Source organism: Podarcis tiliguerta, assembly GCF_965153285.1.
Source record: "Podarcis tiliguerta genome assembly, chromosome: 3".
Classification (NCBI taxonomy): Eukaryota; Metazoa; Chordata; class Lepidosauria; order Squamata; family Lacertidae; genus Podarcis; species Podarcis tiliguerta.
This window is the reverse complement of record NC_139536.1, coordinates 66,546,751-66,569,367: the sequence shown is the minus strand read 5'-3', so window position 1 is coordinate 66,569,367 and position 22,617 is coordinate 66,546,751. Positions and strand designations below refer to the sequence as shown.

General features: G+C 41.1%; 1 protein-coding gene and 1 long non-coding RNA gene across 11 annotated transcripts in view; one reads left to right on the top strand and one right to left on the bottom strand.

Annotated features, from left to right (window-relative positions):
* Positions 1 to 22,617, top strand: part of LOC310675109 — a 33,163-nt gene that overhangs the window by 7,032 nt on the left and 3,514 nt on the right. The gene's annotated exons all lie outside the window — the stretch shown is intronic.
* The window catches only part of CEP85L (centrosomal protein 85L), a gene marked incomplete at its 5' end in the record, with an annotated part of 98,483 nt that continues 86,524 nt past the window's right edge, over positions 10,659 to 22,617 (bottom strand). For all 7 annotated transcript variants that reach the window (XM_083435201.1, XM_083435204.1, XM_083435202.1 and 4 more), the window contains 3 exons: positions 10,659 to 16,740; positions 18,373 to 18,586; positions 19,916 to 20,023. In XM_083435201.1, the coding sequence (XP_083291327.1) occupies positions 16,580 to 16,740; positions 18,373 to 18,586; positions 19,916 to 20,023 (483 nt within the window). In that variant the 3' untranslated portion in view covers positions 10,659 to 16,579. The remainder of the gene's footprint in view (positions 16,741 to 18,372; positions 18,587 to 19,915; positions 20,024 to 22,617) is intronic.

Sequence of the window (22,617 nt, the reverse complement as noted above, 5' to 3'; positions counted from 1 at the left end):
GCTTCCCTTCCTCACCTTACACTCACAAACTCTGCTCTAGAGACCCCCCCCCAACCCCCTGAAGCAGATTCTGTGGGTGCAGGAGGGGGGCTGCAGCAGAGGGGAGAGGGGTTCCATTGCACAAGTGGAAGTGGCAACATTGGAAACAAGCCACTGCATGGAAACGAACAGTAATGCAATGCCATTTCTTTCAAAACGGACATAAGCCCTATTAGAGCATTCCCCATGAAGTCTTGGAGGAAAAGAATGAGGCTTGTTGGCCTTACCCCCAGTGTCATGCCCCTGGCTAGTGTTGCTGTTCCACTGCCCATGCACTGGGGGAAGGTCTGAAGATAAAGAGTTTATGAATAGGCTCTGTTTAGAACATGGATTGTGTGTGCCTCTAAATCACAAGGAGAGTCTAGACTTCCTTAAAACTCTAGTTTAATAGAGCCCCGCCCCCCACCATCCCAGCCTTGGGTGTTGATGAATTATAGAATGATTGTGCCAATATGGCATCATCAGCTCATTTGGCTGGTTATGTGCCAGAGTCTTGTGACTTGCTTGCTGGGATACCATGCCAAGTGTGCAACTGTTCTGCTTTTACAAGATAAGTAAGGATAGCTAAGCCATGTGGGATAGTGCCTGGAAACCTCTGCTCAGCTGGAAGAGCTGGGGCTGGATGGGAATTACTCATAAGAAGCAAGGCCAGATCTCCCCATCAGCTAGAAATGAGCTGGTAAGGGCTGACCCAAAGCGTTTTTTGTGTGCCTGATGTTATGGACAAGATGGCACCGACTCCCATTCCATGTATAGAAGTCAACCAGACGGGCAGTCGAATCTTCAATGCCGAGAGTGGCGGACTAGTTTAAGGTGTTTAGGGCAGGACATGCAGCACACACCATTGTTTCTGTGGCCCCTGGCTACCATTCCACACACACCCCAGCAGCCACACTGCCTGAGGCAGCTGCTTCACACTTCCTAATGGAATGGCCACCCCTGTCTCCACAGGTGCAGCGGAATGAAGTAGGCGCTCAGAATGAAGTAGGCATTCAAGGCAATAGAATTTTATTTTGTTTGTTACCCCCATCCTTCCTCTTAAAAGGGCCCATGGTGGTGTAGATATATTCCAGCATCAATAACAGAACAAAGCATTAAAAACCTTTGTATTTTAAAAACCTGCTACCCTGAGATTTGGGAGAAAGAGTGCTATGGAAATGGAATAATTTTAAAATTATATTTAATGGACGCGGGTGGCGTTGTGGGTAAAAACCTCAGCGCCTAGGGCTTGCCGATCGAAAGGTCGGTGGTTCGAATCCCCACGGCGGGGTGTGCTCCCGTCGTTCGGTCCCAGCGCCTGCCAACCTAGCAGTTCGAAAGCACTCTCGGGTGCAAGTAGATAAATAGGGACCGCTTACTAGCGGGAAGGTAAACGGCGTTTCCGTGTGCGGCTCTGGCTCACCAGAGCAGCGATGTCACGCTGGCCACGTGACCCGGAAGTGTCTCTGGACAGCGCTGGCCCCCGGCCTCTTGAGTGAAGATGGGCGCACAACCCTAGAGTCTGTCAAGACTGGCCCGTACGGGCAGGGGTACCTTTACCTTTACCTTTACCTTAAAGCTGGTGTTCTTCAGTAACTGTACAGATTTTGGCACCAGACCCTCCTGAGTCAAGCTACTTCTTAAGAGAGAGGGAAGGCATTACAGGAGGGGAGAGGCTTGTAGACAAATGATAGTTTTCTCAGAAAGCCTAAAGTACTGTGATAGAAGCGTCATCACTTGTGCTGTTGCACATTCCTTTCTAGATGTATATAAGGGGAGGGCTTTTTTGTTTCTCTTTTAATTTTGTCATTACGTTCTTTGCAGTTGATTGATTTCATTATTTATTCAGAACTAGTTCATTCATTTTAATAATTCCCTTTCTTTTTCATATCCCATTGCCTTCAGAGGGAAACCAACTAGTGTTCTGCTGCCTGCAGCTTGTGTTTTCCATACAAATGGGCATGGCATTCTCAGGCACAGCATTATACCTGTCTAATTCCAAACAGTTTGGGGAGAGGGTAGCTATTTTATAGGCTATTTTTGAAAAGCACAGACACAGCCTAAACAACTTGTCTCTTCCTAACTCGTTGTAACTTTTCTGTGCAGGTTTGTTCTGGACTAGTTTTTATCTGAATAGAAATGAATAAGGAAATAATTCAGTAAGCAAGGAGTGGTCCCCCTGTTTGCATTCCTATTCATTTTTATAGCTAAAATGAATGCAGTGTATGGGGCTCATTCATTTATGTTTTTTAAATAAACACAAGAAGTACTTCTTTCCTAAGTTCCTCAGTAAAATCTTGTTACAGTGGTGCCTCGCAAGACGAAATTAATTCGTTCTGCGAGTTTTTTCGTCTTGTGAATTTTTCATCTTGCGAAGCACGGTTTCCCATAGGAATGCATTGACGGTTTTAAGAAAAAGGCGCAAGACGTTTTCGTCTTGCGAAGCAAGCCCATAGGGAAATTCGTCTTGCAAAGCAACTCAAAAAACAAAAAACTTTCGTCTTGCGAGGCATTCGTCTTGCGAGGCATTCGTCTTGCGAGATACCACTGTAAATAGGTTTTGTGTGAATGCAGTTGAGGACCAAAAGTATACCAATGGCAATGAAGCTTCCATAAGCCCAAAAGCAAATCATAAAATACACACACACAAAATTGAATGCCACCAGACCAAAGGGTGTGAAGGTGGAGTCACTCCCAGCTGCACATGCAAACCCCTGTTCTGAAATCTGGCTTTTCAGATAACTCTTTTTTTTTCTAACAGATGTTCACATTCTTCCACCCGTGCATTCCATGAGGAAAAAGCTTGTGTAATCCTAACAAATGCTCCTCTATGTTCTGGACAACAAATTCATTATTCAAGCAGGAACCCTTCGGCCATTTGGGATGAGGAAAGATGTTGGGGTAGGAATAAGTACACTTGTTTGGTTAAACAGGGCTGGAAACATCCTAAGAGATGAGAACCCTGTTGTTGGTGCTTAAGTATTTGGAATATTCACTCCATTCATTCATTCATTCATTTATATATTTAATTAGTTAAATAATTCACATACCACATTCAGAGCAGGGAGCGTAAATCCTGAAATACATGAAATAATGTTGAAAGCAATGTAAATCAAGTAGTTTAGACCACAGCACCACTTGTGTCCCCTTTCACAAAGGCCAGTGGAACCTGGTCAAATAGAGTGACTGGGGCACTGCCCAGTCATGTGTGGTTTAAAGGGGGGAAATTACAAATTCTCCCCCCAAATAGCCTGCTGTTCAAAACCACACTATTTTCTGTTACCTGCACACTCCCTAGCCTTCCATTTGAACTGTTGTAGCTATTTCTGACAATCAGCCAAGCAGTTTGTTCCACTGCTCAACCAATCCAAGCCAAAACTATTGTTTTAGGCAGGAAATCCACCCCATACAAATTCAGGCAGAAAAACACACACACATAGAAACTGATAGGGCACCTGGTCCATATCTTCATTTTCATCCTTATAGGCCAGTGATGGCCAAACTGTAAATTGGAACTACAGTTCCCATCATCCCTGACCACTGGCCCTGTTAGCTAGGGATGATGGGAGCTGTAGTCCCAAAACAGATGGAGGGCCAAGTTTGGCCATCACTGTTATAGGCAATCCAGCTAATCAGGTCACAGGTGTTAGCAGGCAGCTGAGAAAAATACTCTCCAAATTGCTTGCCTTTTTACTCCCAAGCCCTGAAAACTGGCAGCCAATTAGAATCAGTCTTCTGATCTGAGCATGCCCAGACCTTTTCCTTTGCAAAGCAGCTGCTGAATTGTGGGTAAAGCCCCATTTTGCTGCGATCCCAGCCACCAGGTGAGCAAAGCAGCTTCCCCCCTTCTGTTATTAATGGCTTGACCAGTGGAAGGATTATTGGTGCTTCTGTGAAGAAGCAAGACCGCAGGGCACTGGGGCACCAAATGTGAGTCTGTATTTTATTTTTAAAGCTATATTACTATTGTATTTGGGGAATGGAGCACTTATGTCTCCTTGTTGAGATAGCCGTGGGGTAGATTACTCTCAGAGCTTGTACATAAAATTGTGTGGTACACTTTCAAAGGGTAACAAACCCATCACTCACAGCAGAAATGAAAAACAGGAAATGTGTTGTTACAGGATTCAGGGGTTGGTTTGAATGATACTTTGGGTGTCCTCCAAGCCTGTGGTTTTGTTAAGGGGGAAGTACGTTTTCTTTCCTTTTGCTAAAATTGTGCTGGTGGTGTACTCTGCAAGGCTGTTGTGAGGAGAAAACACTACAAAACACTTGAACAAATTTAAAACATTATTACAAATGTAGAAAACTGCAGGGGATGGTTCAGATTCCTGTCCCAGCATTTTCCCACACAGTGGATTTGCTGAGGACCTGCATTTGAAATCTATTGCTCATAGGCAATAATATCCTAGTTGGTGTGTTTTTTTAGGTTTGTTTTTGTATTATTCCAAAACTCCTTTCAGAATTGGGGGGGGGGGCATACAGGTGGGAGATCATCTTCTTTTACATTTAAATCACTACATTCTTCGAAAGAGCTCAGAGTAGCAAACAAGGTATCCCTATTCCCCATGTAATCCTCACAACATCCTTGTGAGGTTGGTCAGGCTGAGAGGCCATGTCTGGTCCAAGGTTTTACAATAAGCTTCATGGCCCAGTGGTGATTTTGAACCTCTTCTCTTAAATCCTAGTCCGATTAAGAACCTACCACTTTATTCCATATTCTGGAAAGTAGACCTAGAAGTCACAAAGCTGGAGGAAGGGATCATCTTTTCCCATTGTGCTGGAAGTTTATGGAGGCCCTTGTTAACAGTTCAGTGTGGCGCCTTTTAACTCTCCCTTGACCCTGCCTCTGCAACCTCTGAGGCCTTGCCTAGTTGCTCTTCCAGGTCCAGGGTCCAGCAGCCGCCACTGTAAAAGGCCCTCTCTGTTGCACATACCTGTTTACTTGTCTTGTAGGTGGGACACCAAGAAGGACTTCCTCTGATGGTCTTAAGAACTAAAAATTTGATACCTGGCTATCAAGAACCCTAAGGCTGAAATCTTAGGCATAACTTACCATGGAGTAAGCTCCAGTGAATACAATAAAATAAACATGCCTAGACATGGGCCCTGTCCACACTTCCACTTGTGCTGCGCCTAAAAAGCACGGATCTGAGCAGAGTTTTTTTGCTTCCTTTGCATTTTCTAGGCATGGGTCTGAGCGGTTTCTCCCTTGCCCTGCTCACATCAGCAGGGCTGTGGGGGTTGGTCTTGTCCTCTGGGCAGCCCAGGACCTCCATATACACGGCGCAGGCTTGTGCCCCAGGCAAGACACTTATTGCTGCTAACGCAGCTGTTTGACTTCACCCCTCAGGGGCACACTCCATTGTCTCAGAACAGATGGATGCCAACATCTCTCTATAGCAGGAATGTCACATCTTCTGTTACACACTGTGTTTGTGTATGGGACACATTAGATAAAGAATTTGCCTAGGAAAGCTGTATTCTAATAACACTAAACTGCAGGCAGAATTTGGTGATCATTTTTGGGTGGATTTGTAGAGAAGATAATGTGCAAATGGAAGGATTTGCCATCAGTGTCTGGAAATGACTCCTTTTTGCTTTTGCTGTTGCCGTACTTGATAAAATAGCATCATGTCAGGCATATAAATCTTGTCCCAGTTAAGTAAAGATTCAGAGGAACTCTTGTGCTCATAGGTGTTACTGAACGGAATTAACATCCAGTTTTGTATTGCTAAAATTCAGTATTCATACCACATAAGGGTACCTTCACTTTTGTTTTATTCTTACAAGGGACCATGGTGTTTGTTGCAGAAATGTATCCATTTTCATGTTCATCAAAGCTGTGGCACATTACATTTTAGGTTACCAAAACTTGAATTTACTATGTATGGCCCCAGTGTTGTTCTGGCGGCCGCAGGAATATTATTTCGATGTTGGCTGTGTGAGGGAAATCTTTTTTCCACCACATGAATCTTCCTTAGTAGAACAGGAAATGCGTCCAGGATGTGTTGGTGCTTTGGAGCACAATGTTTGCCTCATGCTTTCAAAGGGTAAAGTGGCGACTCAAATGTACTGATTGTAAAGTACAATCAGAGATTATAATCCACTTGATTAATTCAATATCAAATATGTGATCTAAATACTAAGGACTATAATCAGGGAGTTTATTCATTCCTTTACTGGGTTGTTGTGTGTGTGTGTCTTGCTGCCTGCATTTTGATCTTTGTTTATAAATAAAATTCTATGTTGTAGAAAATGTGATATTTGGCATATGGTGCAATATCACAGCAATTAAATTTGGTTAAGGAATGTAAGCACGCCAAACCGTTATTCTTGGAATGAACTGCAAAGAACTGACGTAGATAATTTCTGTGCAACATGTAAGTTTATGCGTGACTAATGACTGTGCAGTGGTGGCATGATAAGCGATAGATGGTTTAACTGAATGGGCACCTAGCAGGGGGAAGTAGGTAAATTTATGAAGAGGTGCTGGAAATCAGAGATTTTCAGCCTGTTCATTCCCTTCCTGCACAAGGTCTATTGACACTCCAGAGAGGCCCTTCCATGCCTCATGCAGATACACCAGCCTATTCCTGCACAGCACCCTTCCCCAACCTGGCGCTCCTTGAGCTGTTCGTAGAGTTGGAAGGGACCATGAGGACCATCTAGTCCAGACATAGGCAAACTCAGCCCTCCAGATGTTTTGGGACTACTCCCACAATCCCTAGCTAGCAGGACCAGGGGTCAACGATGATGGGAATTGTAGTCCCAAAACATCTGGAGGGCCGAGTTTGCCTATGCCTGGTCTAGTCTAACCCCCTGCAGTGCAGGAATATGCAGCTGTCCCATACAGGGATTGAACCGGCAACCAGCTGAGTTATCCAGGCTGATGGTAAACTCGCAACTCCCTTCAGCCGCAGCCAGCATGGCAAATGGTCGTGGAGGACGAGAGATCCAGGCTGGGGGAGGTTGCTCTAAAAGTACACATGAGGGAATGACTCCTACTCTTTGGAAGATAAGCCTATGCACAGAGGACTTAGAGAGGAGTGGGATAGTGTGTCCAGTTGTAGGAGCTATATAGAATCCCCATGGGGATTGCTCTCATGTACGCAGAGCTACAGAATGCGGGGAAGGGCAACTATTCTGCACCAAATGTATGGCCCAAATCAGAGCCCTTACGGGTGACATAATAACCTAGCTCATTAGCTTTTGTGTCCCACCAAAAGTTTCAGTGGGATACAGCTTGAACCCAGTAATCTGTGTCCTCAACTTGTTTTATAAGACAGATTGTTTTGAACATTAAATCAGGAAGCATTGAGTAGCACCCTCCTCTTCTCGCACTCCATTTAATTAATATACCACCAGTCTTGCTGGGCTGGCCCATGGGCTTGTTCTCTTGGCTCTAATTAATGGCAGCTTTTACATAACATTGTGAGATACTTTATGTTCCCTTTAGAGCTTTTTTTAATTTAAAACCCTCTAATTTTAAATCCCTTCATTAGTGATCCTCACAGCAGGAGCAGCAACTAAGCATGGTTTGTATTCTGGTGACATCTTCTGGATGAAGTTGTTGCTAAACAGAACTATCAATGCAGCCCTTCTTTGCTCTAGCAGTTTTCGTCTTTCTCTGTCTAGTGAGTATGTGCATAGTATAGAGAGGATTCTACCCAGCTACATTTTTGTAGGGTTGCAGGATTAGTATATTTAAATCAGAAGATCGAGGGGCTAAAACATATTCACAAATTAAAGCTGAAAGGCCCAGCCTGTACAGACATGCTCTGTCCCTTGTGCCATCCACTCACGTCCAGGCTAACATTTAATGTTACTTCTATGACTTAGGATTTATGGGATGCTTTACCCCATACAAAGTGCCTTCACCTCCACTAACCCAGACAACAGCTTTGGAAGGTAGGCCAGTAGTATTGGCTGAGAAACGGTGCTTCGCTTGTGGCAACAACCGAGTTCAAATGTGTGGCAGTTGTTCAAACCATGGGACCTTGTAACTCCCATCTTTTAGGGCCAGACAAGACATACTAGAGATGTCTTTGCAGTTAATGCATGCATTTTTAAAAATGCAAACAGCTAGTGCTAGAAAGCTGCTCTTGCTCTTCTTCCTTTTCACAGGCCAGACATGTGGGTCTGCCTGTCAGCTTCCCCAAGCTGAATGTCTGTGTGAGTGTTTAACATGTGCATGTAGCTATGTGTATACACATGATCAAGGTATGTGGCCTGTCTTCAATGTGACCCTTGGTCCAAAAAAGGTTAGTCACCCCTGGGCTAACAGGTCATCTGCTGAAGTGGACTGTAGTGTGTGGAAACTTGTGCCCTAAGAAATCTAGCCTTTCAAGATGTAACCTCATTGGTGTGTTTTATTTCGTTCTGATTCTTTGTTTGGAGAAGCTCACTATATTTGTACGGTGTGTGTCTTGGAGGGGATTGCAATCATTTTTCATATAGAGTTGGGAAGCAAATCTGTAACCCCCCAGTCTGAGATACAGTGTGGTACAAATCCTGACACAAATGAATGTGCCATCTACAGCATCTTTTAAGTGGCCATGTTTGGACATCCCCATAACAAGAACAAGCTACAGTAAGTCTTGACTGGGGCTGGGCGATATCTGGTTTTCAATATCACAATATATCACCAGCTGAACATAGCAATATTTTTATGTATCACGGTGTTTGAAATAAGGCTGGAACTATGTAGAGGTGAATGTGGCAATGCCCTGGCAATTGCTACTACTTACGGGTCTAACTCTAAAACTGATAAATTTTTATTTACCTTTAACATATTGTGAAACTGTCGTGTTATAGTACTACTGTACTGATAATGTTTAAATTCGCACATTTTCTCTAAAATTAAAGCTGTAGAAGTAATTCAGTAATTATCAAAGGTAAGGTGAGAGAATGTTTCCTAAAAATTTAATGCCAATTCACATATACTTTTATTCAAATATATTTCACTATTGAGTCTTAGTTGAATGTGTGCATCCTACAGCACCATTAGTTATTAGATTGTTAGTTAATTTTCTTTTCTAAACCAAGCCAAAATAGAAAGAATGAAATGGATAAATTTTAACAGAACAATAAATTCCTAAACAAAATGGTATATTTTTAGTGCCAGGGGAATTGTGTGTGCGTGTGTGTAATTATTTTGTGTGTGTGTGTAAAAAATTATTAAACAAAAATATATATTTTTGCAAGGAAGATTTGATGCATTTAATTATATGAAAATTTACTAAATGATAGCGTGCTTCAAGTGTAACATTACATATTTCTGGAAAATATATTAACGTTAATATAGTAATCTGTTATTAATAATAACAAATGTGTGAGAAAGCAAAAGGGCAAGGGGAGAATTAAGAAGAGTTCTAGGGTAGGGAGAGGGTCTGGAGGAGCATAAGGAGGGAGACACACAGACACAGAGACAATTGCGTACAAGTGCATGGAGGGAAGTTCCCGCTTGCAGGCTGCTGAGCTCCACCTGCTCAGGAGATGGAGCGCTCAGGCAAACTTGGGCCACATGCATGCGCGCACACACGGTATCTCCAAGGACCATTTTTGCCTGCTGCTGAGGAGGCAGAGGAGATGGAGAGCTAAGGCAGGGAGTTACCCTGCAGTGCACTTTTTGCGCCAGCCTGCTGTTGCTGCTGCTGCTGCAGGAGGCACGGAAGAACAGCTGAGGCAGAGTTAGCAATAGCATTGGCAGCACAGGACAGGAAGCAGCACTGGCTTCCCAATTTTTGCAATATCATGCTTTTTTACAATCGCACACAAACGCACACAAGGTTCATGATATATTGCCAGGTAATTTTTAAAAAACGGTTATCACAATTTGCTCTTAATATTGATATAAGACAGTATATATTGATATATTGCCCAGCCCTAGTCTTGACTTTGAACACTTCTCCCTCTCCTCCTCTGGCAGAGTTGTGAAGAGACTGGAAGCTTTTGCTTCAGACTTCTATTAACCAGAAACTGTGGTCAATAGTAAACTACAGCTTGCATAACCTGGCCACCATTATAACATATTGTTTGCAGTTGGCTTGTTTCAAACACTACACTAGCACATGATGCAGAGCTGTGAGATACGCGTATCTTGTATCTGAAGAAGTGTACATGCACATGAAAGCTCATACCAATAACTAACTTAGTTGGTCTCTAAGGTGCTACTGGAAGGAATTCTTTTATTTTGTTTGCACATGAAGGAAACTGTGGGTGGTCTCATAAAATCATTTCTGTCCCTCACAAGTTAACTGTTTGAAATTCATGACTTCTAACATGGGTACAAAGCATAGTCTTCGCCTGCAGAGTTATTTGATGGGACATAGGCAGCATAATTATATTTGATCCAGAAATCTATTGTGATCATTCAGAAAGACACAGCTTCCTTCTATAAGGATTCTCCATTCACATATAGAGGGAACGGCTCCATGTAGATAGGAGAACCTAGATCAAGCACAATACTGTTTAACTGGCATTCTTCATATCCCTCCCCCTACATAGCATGAGACTAGTGAGATGCACATGGGAGAAAAGTCCATATGCAGCCATGTTCACCCTCCAGCAAGTGTACACAGGAATGCAGAATGTACAGATAGCACAATGTAAACAAAATACAAAACAAAAAGTCTAGATTTTGTAACAAAATTTATTTTTGCTCTGTAGATACAAATCCAAACATCAAACAAATTGAGTGGAAAAATACTAGTAATTAACAATGAAAACTTTTATTATTTAATAAATAGAACTTTGGCATTCAAAATTCTAGCTGTAAACTCTACTAAAAAAAAAAAAAGTTACAAAAAGAGGCAAGAATGACAGGCCTGAAGACATGAGCCAACCAGTGGCTCTTTAAAAATAAAATAAAAACAACAACACTGGATGCATTTCGATTTAAGTCATGACAACTCTATTTACACGAGGTATTCTGAGTGGTTCAAAAACTGAACCCAATTTTGAAAAACTACCAGTCTTGGGAGACTGATCCAGTACATATCTGCTGTGCTTTTAAAGATAGCCCCTTTTCCCTTGCCTTCTCCACTGATTATCAATGATGTACTATACCTAATATATACAAAATTAATACATTCTGTTTAATGTTCTTCATATACAGAAAAGGTGGAAAATAAAGATCAGACTGCTTTCTCAAATATTGACCCACAGCTTTTAGAAAATATTTCTATTTATGAAAGTTATTTTTCACAAGCCTACAAGCTAAAAAATAATACTAATAAGCAGAGGAAACAAAGTGCAACAACTTGATACTCTCATAACTTTAAAAAATAAGATTATTATTAAGCCATCAGCTAAAATAAAAGGCACAAAGGTACACAGAAGTGGGATTAATAGAACTATTGAATAAGCTATTGGTGTGTTTGATTTGTTCACTCCCCTTTTTTCAAATATCCACTGGCTTTTTCTAAAGTAGTAACCTTACCTTCCACTTTGGATGAAATGGCATCCACATCCAGAATATTGTGTAAAATCTCTTTCATGCAGAGAGATATACCAAATATACAAGCGGATTTACAGAGGCATTATTAAATGACAAATTTGGTTTTCTGTAATTGAGTGAATTTAGCCCCAGCTTAGGTTTCAGGCAAATGAAAATGGATACTTTGCCTTGCATTTCTTCTCTCTCATTCCAGAATCTGGCGATAAATAATTCCTCTCCATTTTCCCCACAAAAGTGAAAACCAAAAATAATGAGAGAGAGAGAAATAACTTTGGTTCATATAGCTAATTTTTTTTGTTTTTAAAAGAAATCTCCAGAGTTGGTGTCTGTGGCAACCTAATTAACTGAAATTCAGATCTGCTGTGCTTCTAAATCTACACACCTAAAGCTGAAGGTTTAATACCTAATCCTAAACACATTTAATTAGGTAATCTTGGTGATTTGGGGCTTACTGTTACGGCTTACTTCCAAGTGTGCATAGGATCATAGACAAGCGGCCTAACTGGACTTTAAAGTCAAGTTTACACAACCATTTTGAACTGACCTAAATATGACGCTACAAATTTTATATGGCATATAAATAATAGCATTAGTTATATCCAAAAACAATTTTCCAAGTTCCTTTTAGAAATACATTCTTGAATTACAGTAGTTACTACAAAATGCCGTCTACACAATTATAGAAATACAACCTGAAATATGAAAATTACTTGTACATTTCTTTTCATGTTTTCTAATAAAACTGCAGCTTTCAGTCATTCATAATATATTTTTCAGCCCTTGGGATTGTCTCTCATATCTGTGGCAAAAGGTTGTCATGACTAAATCAGCCTACTCAGTAATGCCATTGTTAACCACTTCTCTTAAAAGCTAGTATTAGTTAGCTTCACATAAAATACGTTGAACGGGACCATAGATAACTATTTTTTGCTGAAAATACCCATGCATATCTTACCTATTTTTTAAAAATGGCATTGTAAACCGATGGGCTCTTTAGCTACTTAAACAGCAGGCCTTGCATTATAACATTAGTTCAAATAATATAATACTGTGTCCTTATGGCTCACATAAATTTTGACCATGGCATTTCGGTCTTTGGCTACCACCTTCTTTCATTCTTTACCATGACTGAGACAAGAGAAGCCTGTCATCAGTAAGTGGAAGCTTCCTTCCAAATGCAGGTTTCCTTCTAGATTCTAGCAACTGTATGTAACAGTGGCTACTGTTTATGGTGTCACCACATCCAGTGCTTAAAAGATGAGTTCATGTCAGCAAAACAAGATCATCTTCAGATGCACTGGGTATGTTCAGAAAGGGTGGTTGGGTAGCTGAACTGCAAATGCTAGTAGTCACACTCCTTTGCACCGTGCATTTGATAGTAGCATGAAAGGGGCCTATTTGTTTACAACTGAAAACTGTGAAGGCCTTCAGGAGAGGAGGAACCATGGCCAGTAAGTACATGTGCTGCTCCCCTTCAGACTCCTGCCCAAGCATGCAGCTGCGGAGGGGGTTGTGGCCACTGACATGATCCTGCTACCCTCATGCTTTCACTGAACACGTGGAGAAGTCTCAAAAGGACTCTCGAAGAATGCCAAAAGTTGCTGCGGAACATAGGCTTTATTCTTAGGGAATTGCTGAGCAAATGTTGAGCTTCTTCAAGGGTTATACGTATACCTACGTACAAATTAAGATGTAGTAATTTCTTCCATTACTCAATTACTTAATTATTCCCTTTTATGAGGTTTTTAAAATAGTAACTCCACTTCAGCATATTTAGAGAATATTCTTGTTGTTCAGCTTTCCATTTCCAAAGAAGAATATCAGTCTTTTTTAAAAAAGCCAAGGGCTCTAAAAAATTGCTTATGCAAACAAGCTTTTAAAAAACACACTGCTATTCCAACGCTTCATTTAAATGAATTAGGAGGGGACGACATTAACTGAAATAAATAAGTTTATAGGCAACAAACAAGGAGGTCAAATAAGTTCTAGAGCAAGGCTAAGAAAATACTGAGTGTCAGAAAGAATGTTGCGCAGAAAAACTCCCTCCTCTATTGGTGATTTTCAAAGGGTGCTGCATAACAGGGCAGAAATGTTTGTCTGTTCAAGCGAGGGCAGGAATCATGCTTTTCACTCTGATTTGGCTTCATGATGGCATAATGTAGCCACATTTAACTGGCTGTGTGATTACTTGGTATTATCATACTGCCTATGTGAACCCTGACTGACTGTGATTATCTCAGAAAGAGCCCCATGTCTTTTTTTTAAAGGACACCAAGGCTGCAGTCCAAGGAAATAAGAAAGTGTAAATAGTATGCAAAAGATAGAATAATATGAAGTCAGGACAGCTGTGAGCATTCTGTCCCTCAATGCCTAAATTTTTGTGGCCAAACATTTGGCAGAGTCTTGTTCCTAAGTGCTTTGCACAGCTTCACTGCCTCTATTCTCAACTGGGTTATCTTCCACACGTAATGAAGGTAATGAGTACATGATGGTAAGGACTTAATTTATATGAAGTTTATATTGCCTAATTTACAACCAATGTAAAAATTAAATAACTTCTTCAATTTCTTTGTCCCAAAACTATACTGTTTACAGACAATGGGAGGAATTCAATGCCGTGGTAAGGTGATCGTTCTGTCAGGGCAAGCGTTTCCGTTAAATAGAATAATTTGCCTCTCCTACCACCACACTGGGTTTCTCCCAACTCCTAGAGCCCGTTTTGGGAGGCACACAAAGGGGGAGGAATGAGGGGGAGTCCTGTTGCACAGGCAGAAGAACACCTTGCACAGGGTTTTTGCTGACAGACTTGATTAGTTGATTCCTGCACATTAGTTCTATTTTAAGTCTCTTAAATATTTTTTCTTGGTCTATGGTGATGCTGCAGTGTCAAATTTATGGCAAAGTTCTGTTTATAAAACAGAAGATGCAACAGGGAAAAAATACTTTAACCATCAAGTCATCTTTAAGACATCTCTACAGCATAGCACGTTGAGTCAGTGTCTTATCACACTTTCAGTTGCTTCCTGGCGTGAAAGTAAATTGATTAGAATTATTTTTCACCATTCATGCCCTCATCTGCATAGAAACAAATAAAGCAATTCTTAACTTGAGTACAATACCACCTAATTAGACCTACTTTCTAATAACTGTAGTGGGGTTTGCAGTTGTTAGTATTTTAAATTCAAGCAATTTGTTTTCTGTTGTAAGGACGGAGGACTAAGTACTTTCATGCTTACAAAGTTGTTTCAAGATAATACTTACAAATCTCCATTTGAAAACACTGAACAGTAGTTAAGATAAATACTAAAATAAATTTCCACAGACAGAAGTCAGGACAATGTTGATCAAGAATCACCCATTTAAATAAATATAACTCTGGAAAAAAATGACCAGAATAGGTTTTTCTTTTTTTGAAATAAGTACTATCATAGGCAAATGGTATTTCAACATAAACCAACAATGTAAAATGGAGACATAACATATAAAACTGAAAATGGCAACCTTTTCAAAAGAAGCTCTTGCTCACTTTTAGCTATGACAGTTGGCAAGACAAGTCTATAGCTTTCTGCACATCAGGGCCAATTGTCATAAATAAGCAAAACGTACCTTATTCTCTTTTTTCCTTTCTCTTTCAAAAGGAAGCACTTCGTTGCTTTATATAATTGATTGTCAGAATAAAGTGACAGCAGGCTTGACTTGGCAGAAAGGATGTGTATACTTTCACACAGCAAAATAGAGCAGTCTGGATTACCAAGTGATTTTGGGTACATTGCTTCCTAATTCTAGAGCACTCCTATTGTAACTATCCACCAGGAACAATGACTTTCAGAACACATGAATTAAACATGTTTCTTTTAGCTTTTAAGCTTCCTGGGTGCTGGAGTGAGCTCCTGGAGAAATTTAAAGTAATTAGGTATTGATTATAAGGATGCAATATTCTCCTGCTCTTTCTGTGTGTGTTATAAAAACCCTTTCTAGTTAACTAACCTTTTGGGTTGAATGACTGTGTTACGCCTTGGTCAACCCTCTGGGGGTGACCACATCACATTCTTGGGCATACACACATGAAGCCCAGATGTGCAGGCACACATGCATCCTCCCCGCCTCACATGATCCACAAAGATGAACTATTTGGTATCAAGGAGAGGCTAATTTGCATCCCCATCAGGGTGCTGCTTGGAGCCCACTCCAGCAATGTGACTATTTTAATTTTGGCTTTTTCCACTACTGCCAAAATCAATGGGGTCCTGAGGGGTCAGAAAAAATTGCTTGTGGTGTGTATGTCCAGGTCAGGTCCCAAGAATGGGCAGAGGAAGGTTAGCCATCCATGCATAATGCACCCAGGTCACAAATGAACTTAATTGACAGCAAAGTTTCCACACTAATATAGTGCAGAAGAGGCTCACAGGATGACAGTTAAATTCTCAGGCCTGAACTTCTTATGCTTTATTGAAAATATAGGAGCTTATGTGCTGCTTTGTCTAAGAGGAACACTGATGATCAATGGACATCAATTTCTAAGTAAAATGACCTTTACCAAACTGAGATGGCAAACATTGCAAGGTAGGTAGGCTACCTTTGTGTGTGCCTGCCCTCAAACAGTCCTTCTAAGGAGTCTCCATGCCATCATCCAGTTTTAATACCTACACAGGGCAGGGCACTTAAAACTTTCCCCCCTAGTAAAATTCTCAATACTGATCTTGTACCCTAAAGCTTTGCTGAAGGGGGGAAATGATACAGCAGTAACCGCAGTGCCTTCTTCCGACACTTAAATCTTTTGACTCCAGAAGACAATATGGATGCTTTTACAGACCATGTCAGAGGAAACAAAATCCAACATTTCCAACAGAAACACATTCTTCACAGCTTTGACCTACATTCAGTAGTTTTGAAGAAATCAGATCTCTTGTGCAGCACGTCCCAGTCTCTTCAAGTGACGACTGCTTCACCGGCATGAACTTACATGCAAACGCTTGAAACCCTTTGATCTGGCACACGGAGCGTGTCTTCCAGTATGGCTCCTTAACATAAACACAAGGAACTAAAACCAGAGCAGCATTTAATAACTTAAGTCACTGTTGCCGTGAGCCAAACCTTTTATCACTGTGTAATGCAATTTTCTCCCATGTCTTGAGCATAGCAGTCTGATATTATAGTCCTCAATTCATCAATATCTTTTCGTAACTGACACACCTCTAAGAGTTTCTTTGAGAGAGTTTCTGTGCTGTGGTAATTCTCATCTTCAGATGAGCAGCTCATTGCTGAAATTATAATAAAAAGACAAGACAGCTTAGGTAAACACACAGTCAACACACCTAACTTTGATTTAAATATTCCAGCCAATGTTTGTTTTGGTACGTTGAAAAGAAAGTATGAAAATGTGGCACTTTCCCTTCCACAAATGTGGAAGGAAAGGGTTTTTTTTAATATTGGTTTCTTGCCAACAATGCAACAAGAATGGAAACATTCAGAGAGTGATTTTGGTTAATATCCCCCCCCCCCCCCCGAATTAACAATGCTGCTGCTCTAAATTTGAAGTACCCCACTTCAGGACAAGGTTTACTCTACTTCAGATGTGGGTCAGAATCAATGTTGCGCCGACAGATGCAAAGGCACCCCCCTTCCTCACAGCCACCCAACCAATCTGCTTGAGGGGGCCCCCAACCCTCTAGCGGATTCTTGGTTGTGTGCGTGTAAGGATAAGTCCCATTTGCAGAAGCAAGAATCAGTTGTGCAGGTGGGACACGACACCTGACCACTTAGAGGCCACAGAGAGTGTTATGCACATTGGGTATGCTGTTGAAAAACTACAAGGGGCTCAAGCAAATAAGAGGATCAGTTTCTGAAAAGCAGTTTTCCATGCACTGTTTTTAGCTCACCAATGTAGAACACCAGCATTTAGCCTACACAGTTGCTCTTACAATATCTGTTGCTTTCTTTGAGATGAACTGCTTTGCATACATCACCATGATTACACTGCTGTACAGTTTTTACAAGGGCTGCAAGCTTTACTTGGCATTAGTAGGTGAGGCTATGAGTTAAGGCTCACGTGCATATTGCCGATTTTAGCTCGTGTGTTGCAGTGTATAATGGTGAATGGAATAATAATCGTGATGTATGAATCTGATTTATTGAATTGCTGGTGTAAACGGAACTGGACTTTACCTTATTTTTGCAGAGCTGTTCACTGTATCCATTGCTAGTCACCACCAACCTTCCTCCATTTTATTATTTATGTATGTGTTAAATTTATACCCCGCCCTTCCATAAAAAATGTACAAGGTGGCCAAAAAACAACAACCCCCCCCCCATTAATTCACAAACAAATAAGCAATATAAAAATCACATAAGAGCAGACAAAAAATAACAGCAAGTTTAAAATATAACTATTTAGGAATGCAGGTTGAAATACAGAGCAGCAGAGTAAACAAAATCAGACCAGTAGGCCCAACATCTGTGTAAATTAAAAGGGGTTGCCTGTTGGCAGAAGGCCATCAACAAGTGAGCCAAGCAAGACTAGTACTGAGACAGAAAATAAGGGCAGGAAGGCGGCTTGTAGGGGAGCTACAAGGAGACAACCATTGTAATAAGCCTTCCCACAGATTCTGGAAGTACAGAAAAGTCTAATAATTCCTGCATTCTTTTTACCATCCATAAATGTAACCTGTCTTGTTTTATTTTACTGTTACAGTAAGTTCTAATCTTGAGTAGGTAAGAAGCAATTTTTAAAAAATCTTGTGGTTACTAAATGCCAAACTGGAAGGTTTCTGTTTGGTTGTCAACATTATAACTATAAAGTACAAGTCACACCCCACAAACTTGCTCTTTCTCCCTGGCCAAATTCCTGGATTTTACTCGTACAGATGTGTCTTCTCATTGTTCAAATCACTTACATCTGATTCCCAGCAGTAAGGACAGGTTAGGCTCCTTGCCCTGAGCTCTGTGGGTAAGAATACTGCAAAGTGCTTTCAAGTCAAATAAACAGTGAGACATTTCCTTGAATAACTGATCAGCCACAGGTAGTTTTTCAGCCACCGGCTGTCTGGACAGCTCCATCTGATGAATCTGTTCCCTCAAAGATGCATTTTCTTCCATAAATCTTTGGTTCTTAAATAGGGAGATAGAAAATAAAAAATGCAGACATTTATTCACTGGTTCTGTTTATTAGAAAAATTATATAAATAACAGGCACAAGTTATTTCGGAAGCTGTTGTCCATTTTAATGAAAATGAACTCTGTGTTCAGAGCCAGTCTATCTATGAAAAGGAAATGGTGTGGGAAAGCAATAAAGAATGCTCATCACCATTAAGTTTTGCTTGTGAATATCTAAAGGCATCTTGAAAATGACTGTTGGAAACAGAAGGGTGGACTTGGAAGAGTTTTATTTAATCCAGCAAGACATGTTTACAATATACTTTTTAAGGAATATTCCCAGAAGATTTCTCAATCATGCACACAATTCAATAAATGACAAAATGTGTTTTATTACCCTAGACAGGGAATGACAAACAATTAACTGCACATGATGCATCTTCCCTCCACCACACACACAAAAAAAACGCATTATGGGGTCAGGATAAGTCTCACAATCCCCATGTTTAAATTGATAAGTTGCCTTAGCATTTCATCTTGAAATGTAAGTTTCTAGTATAGGTTCAATTAATATCAGTCTTAAGTATGCATTCCAAAAGATCAAGATGACAAGACTTGCTTGCTATAGGATATAAAATATATAAAAGCCTTCATTAGTTAAACTTTATAAACAACTCATCCTGATCCAGAAAGTGTGCACAGGGTCATATTTTTAGATGTAGATTCCATTTCTGGATAAATTCTATTACTGGGATTCAAAGAGTGACACTGGGTACACCCAAAGATTTGGCTTATTAATGGAATTTATGTAGCAGCAACACACAATGCTATATCATAAATTGTCCCCCCCTCTAAAAGTGAGTTGCCGTATAGTCCTGTGGTGTGGGAAACACAACTCCTCTGTGAACAAGCAGGACTATCTGTCCAGTTTTTTGGTTCCTTGCCTAAATGTGTAAAAAGGCTGTTGCTGCTACATGAGCTGCGAGTCCTTGTATCCTTCATCTTACGGTAAGCAACTGGTGGTCCTTCTCCATCACCAGACTAGTGATCAGTGAGGACAGTGCCAATCACCTGTTAGGACTGGAATGTGAACACCATATCCAGACACAGTATTTCTCCTTCAAGTGACAGATCAGCTGTTTGTGACAACGATTGTTATACCAAGAATATCACCACTTACCTTGTAGTGTCCAGAGTTTCTTATCTTTAAGAGAAATTATTGTTTCTCGTATTGTTACACCTCATTCCTTCTCAGGAATGCAATTTTGTGATGTATTTATAGAATAGAACAAAATGGTGACATAGTAGACAACTGGCTCAATACATGCAATCTCAACAACTTACTTCAAGTAGCGTCTTTTGTAGCTGCTCTACACTCTTATCCTTTTCTTCAAGTTCACTTTTCTGTTTTTGAATTGTCACTTTTCCTTGCAAAAGCTTATCTTGCATAGACTAGGGGGCAAAAAAAGAGAAAATCACTTTAAAGCATGTAGTCCAAGTAAGCTGATAGTTCAAACACTGTCAGTTGCATTTGCTTCTGCTTGTAACTTCAGTCTTCTAGGAGCACTTTAGGCAAATTTATGCTGGCTATTGTGCTGACAAGTTTCTGTAGCCGAGAAGGTCATTTAGTCTAAGGTGTGCAATTTTGGGGCCTTCCCTGCCAAGTCTAAAAATTTGATCTACTGGATTCCTGTCCTCTGCTGGCTTCAAGGAGGCAGGTGCTGATGCATCTATTCAGCAGCAAAAAAGTCCCCCCAACTTTTCTTGTGGGGAAGATGGAGAGGGAGCATTTCAGCTTCAGCCAATGCTCAATAATGCTGGGGCAGAACCAGCAGTGGCTGCAAAAGTAGCCCTTTGCCTTTACTTCTATGGGATAGAGAGGCTGGGGATGTAAGGGCTTTAGTGACTGCTCAGGAAGGGCTCTAGCTCAGTGGTCTTGCATGCAAAAGGCCAAAGGTTTAATCCCCAGCTTCTCTAGGTGGGCTGGGAATGTCAGGAATGCTGGAGCACTGCTGCCAGTCAGTGTAGATAATATTGAGTTAGATGGACCAATGTTGTGACTTGCACACAATGTTGTGAGGCAGATTCCTATGTTCTATGTACAGCAGTGAGGCTTTTGCTTCTCTTGTGAATGGCAGCCAAAGAAACACACACACACACACACACACACACACACACACACTTCCCGGTATCTTAAAACTAGTTTCCTTCCACAAACTTACTGGATGTACCTAGGCATGTACTTAAATAACCACTAACAAGTGAACTTTAGTGGTGTGCCTAAGCTGAATCATATTATGCTTGGAGACCTAAGTCATCAGAATGTGCAGCCGGTAATAAGGATTCAATCTAGCTATATCCCCAAGGTCTGCTAGATACCCAGGAGTTTCACTTAGCCCTCTACAGTGTTTAGCATAGGGGAATAAGAATGGGAACTGCTTGGTTTCTATGGATGGGAGTGTTTATCCTGTAACAGTTGTGGGATTTGTCATTAATACTACCCTATCAAGGGACCTCTTTAGCTTTACTTATGTAATAGCTACACAAAACATGCCTTCAAACAAATACAGGGAAAGAAAAGAACTGGGCTCAACTAACATCTAACTTTTACAGTAGTACCTCGGGTTAAGTAGTTACAGTGGTACCTCGGGTTACATATGCTTCAGGTTACAGACTCTGCTAACCCAGAAATAGTGCTTCAGGTTGAGAACTTTGCTTCAAGATGAGAACAGAAATGGTACTCCGGTGGCGCGGCAGCAGCAGGAGGCCCCATTAGCTAAAGTGGTCTTCAGGTTAAGAACAGTTCCAGGTTAAGAACGGACCTCTGGAACAAATTACAGTACACTGTACACAGTTCCGGAGGTCTGTTCTTAACCTGAAACTGTTCTTAACCTGAATTATGGGGAGTGAGAGGTCCCCTCAGTCAAGCACTGAAGGTCCAATACCCATAGAGGATCCTTTAGGGTGAGATGGTCCTTCATGGTGGGCCAACTTTCCACTCCCACCCTCAGTTTTTACTTCTGCAGTGCTCAAAGGAACCAGGGCAGTCTCTGAAATCCCCAAAGGTGTCCAAGAGTGGGCTTAGTTTGCAAAGCCCCCTGGACACCTGGCAGGTAAAGGGTTTGTCTAACGAAGAGCACTTCTCCCTCACATTTGCAGCAGCCGTGTGTGTGTGTGTGTGTGTGTGTGTGTGTGTGTGTGTGTGATCTATCAATCATCTCTTGAAATCCAGGACTGAAAATCTCAGAAGACAAAAGATCCACTCATCTGTCCAAATCATACTTTTTGAGAGGTTCAAATTAGCTGGAAAAATACCACCAGTGAATTTTAAATAGACTTATTCTGCACTGTGTCTCAAATTATTGTTCAACACAATCTGTTCCAAACTTTCTTCCCTTTTTTATTACATATCTTAACCACAAAGTGTCAAATTATGCTAATTTAATCCATGACTAGCAGGATGGAATTCTTTTCAAGTTTAGTTTTCCGTTACTTAAAACACAGCAAAGCTTCACACCATGGGATAGAAATACAGCTACCAATTCTACAGTTCAGCTTCTGGCTTTTAACACTTTCAGATATTGGGGAGGGGTGGGGACACAATCTTTCTGGCTGTGAATTGCTTCATAGTCTCTGACAGCTGAGCAGCAACTAGTTTGGGTCCCAAGAGACTCAGTCAACCATTGTTAGGACTTCCCATCCCTACATGCTGCAGTGCCGTGAGCCATGGCTGGAGTAATGCGGATCCCCTGACCTCAGCAGCCCTTGGAAAAGGAAAGAGGAACTGATTTGCTTCTAGACTTGGTCCCTCTTTCCCCTTAGTTCTTGCTTCTCTTCATGCTGTCCCTCCCTGCCCACAATTTCCTCTCAGCGTATCCTGGTTGCTCTGAATTCCGGCTTCTGGTGCTTGTTTGCCTACTACTGTCAGTTTAGCTATTCAGGTTCTTTCCCACAACCCTGCTCCTCTTCCCATCATTTGGCAAAGTGGCCATTTCTTGATATTTATATAACCCACAAATAATATAAATAACTTTTAAAAACAGCTA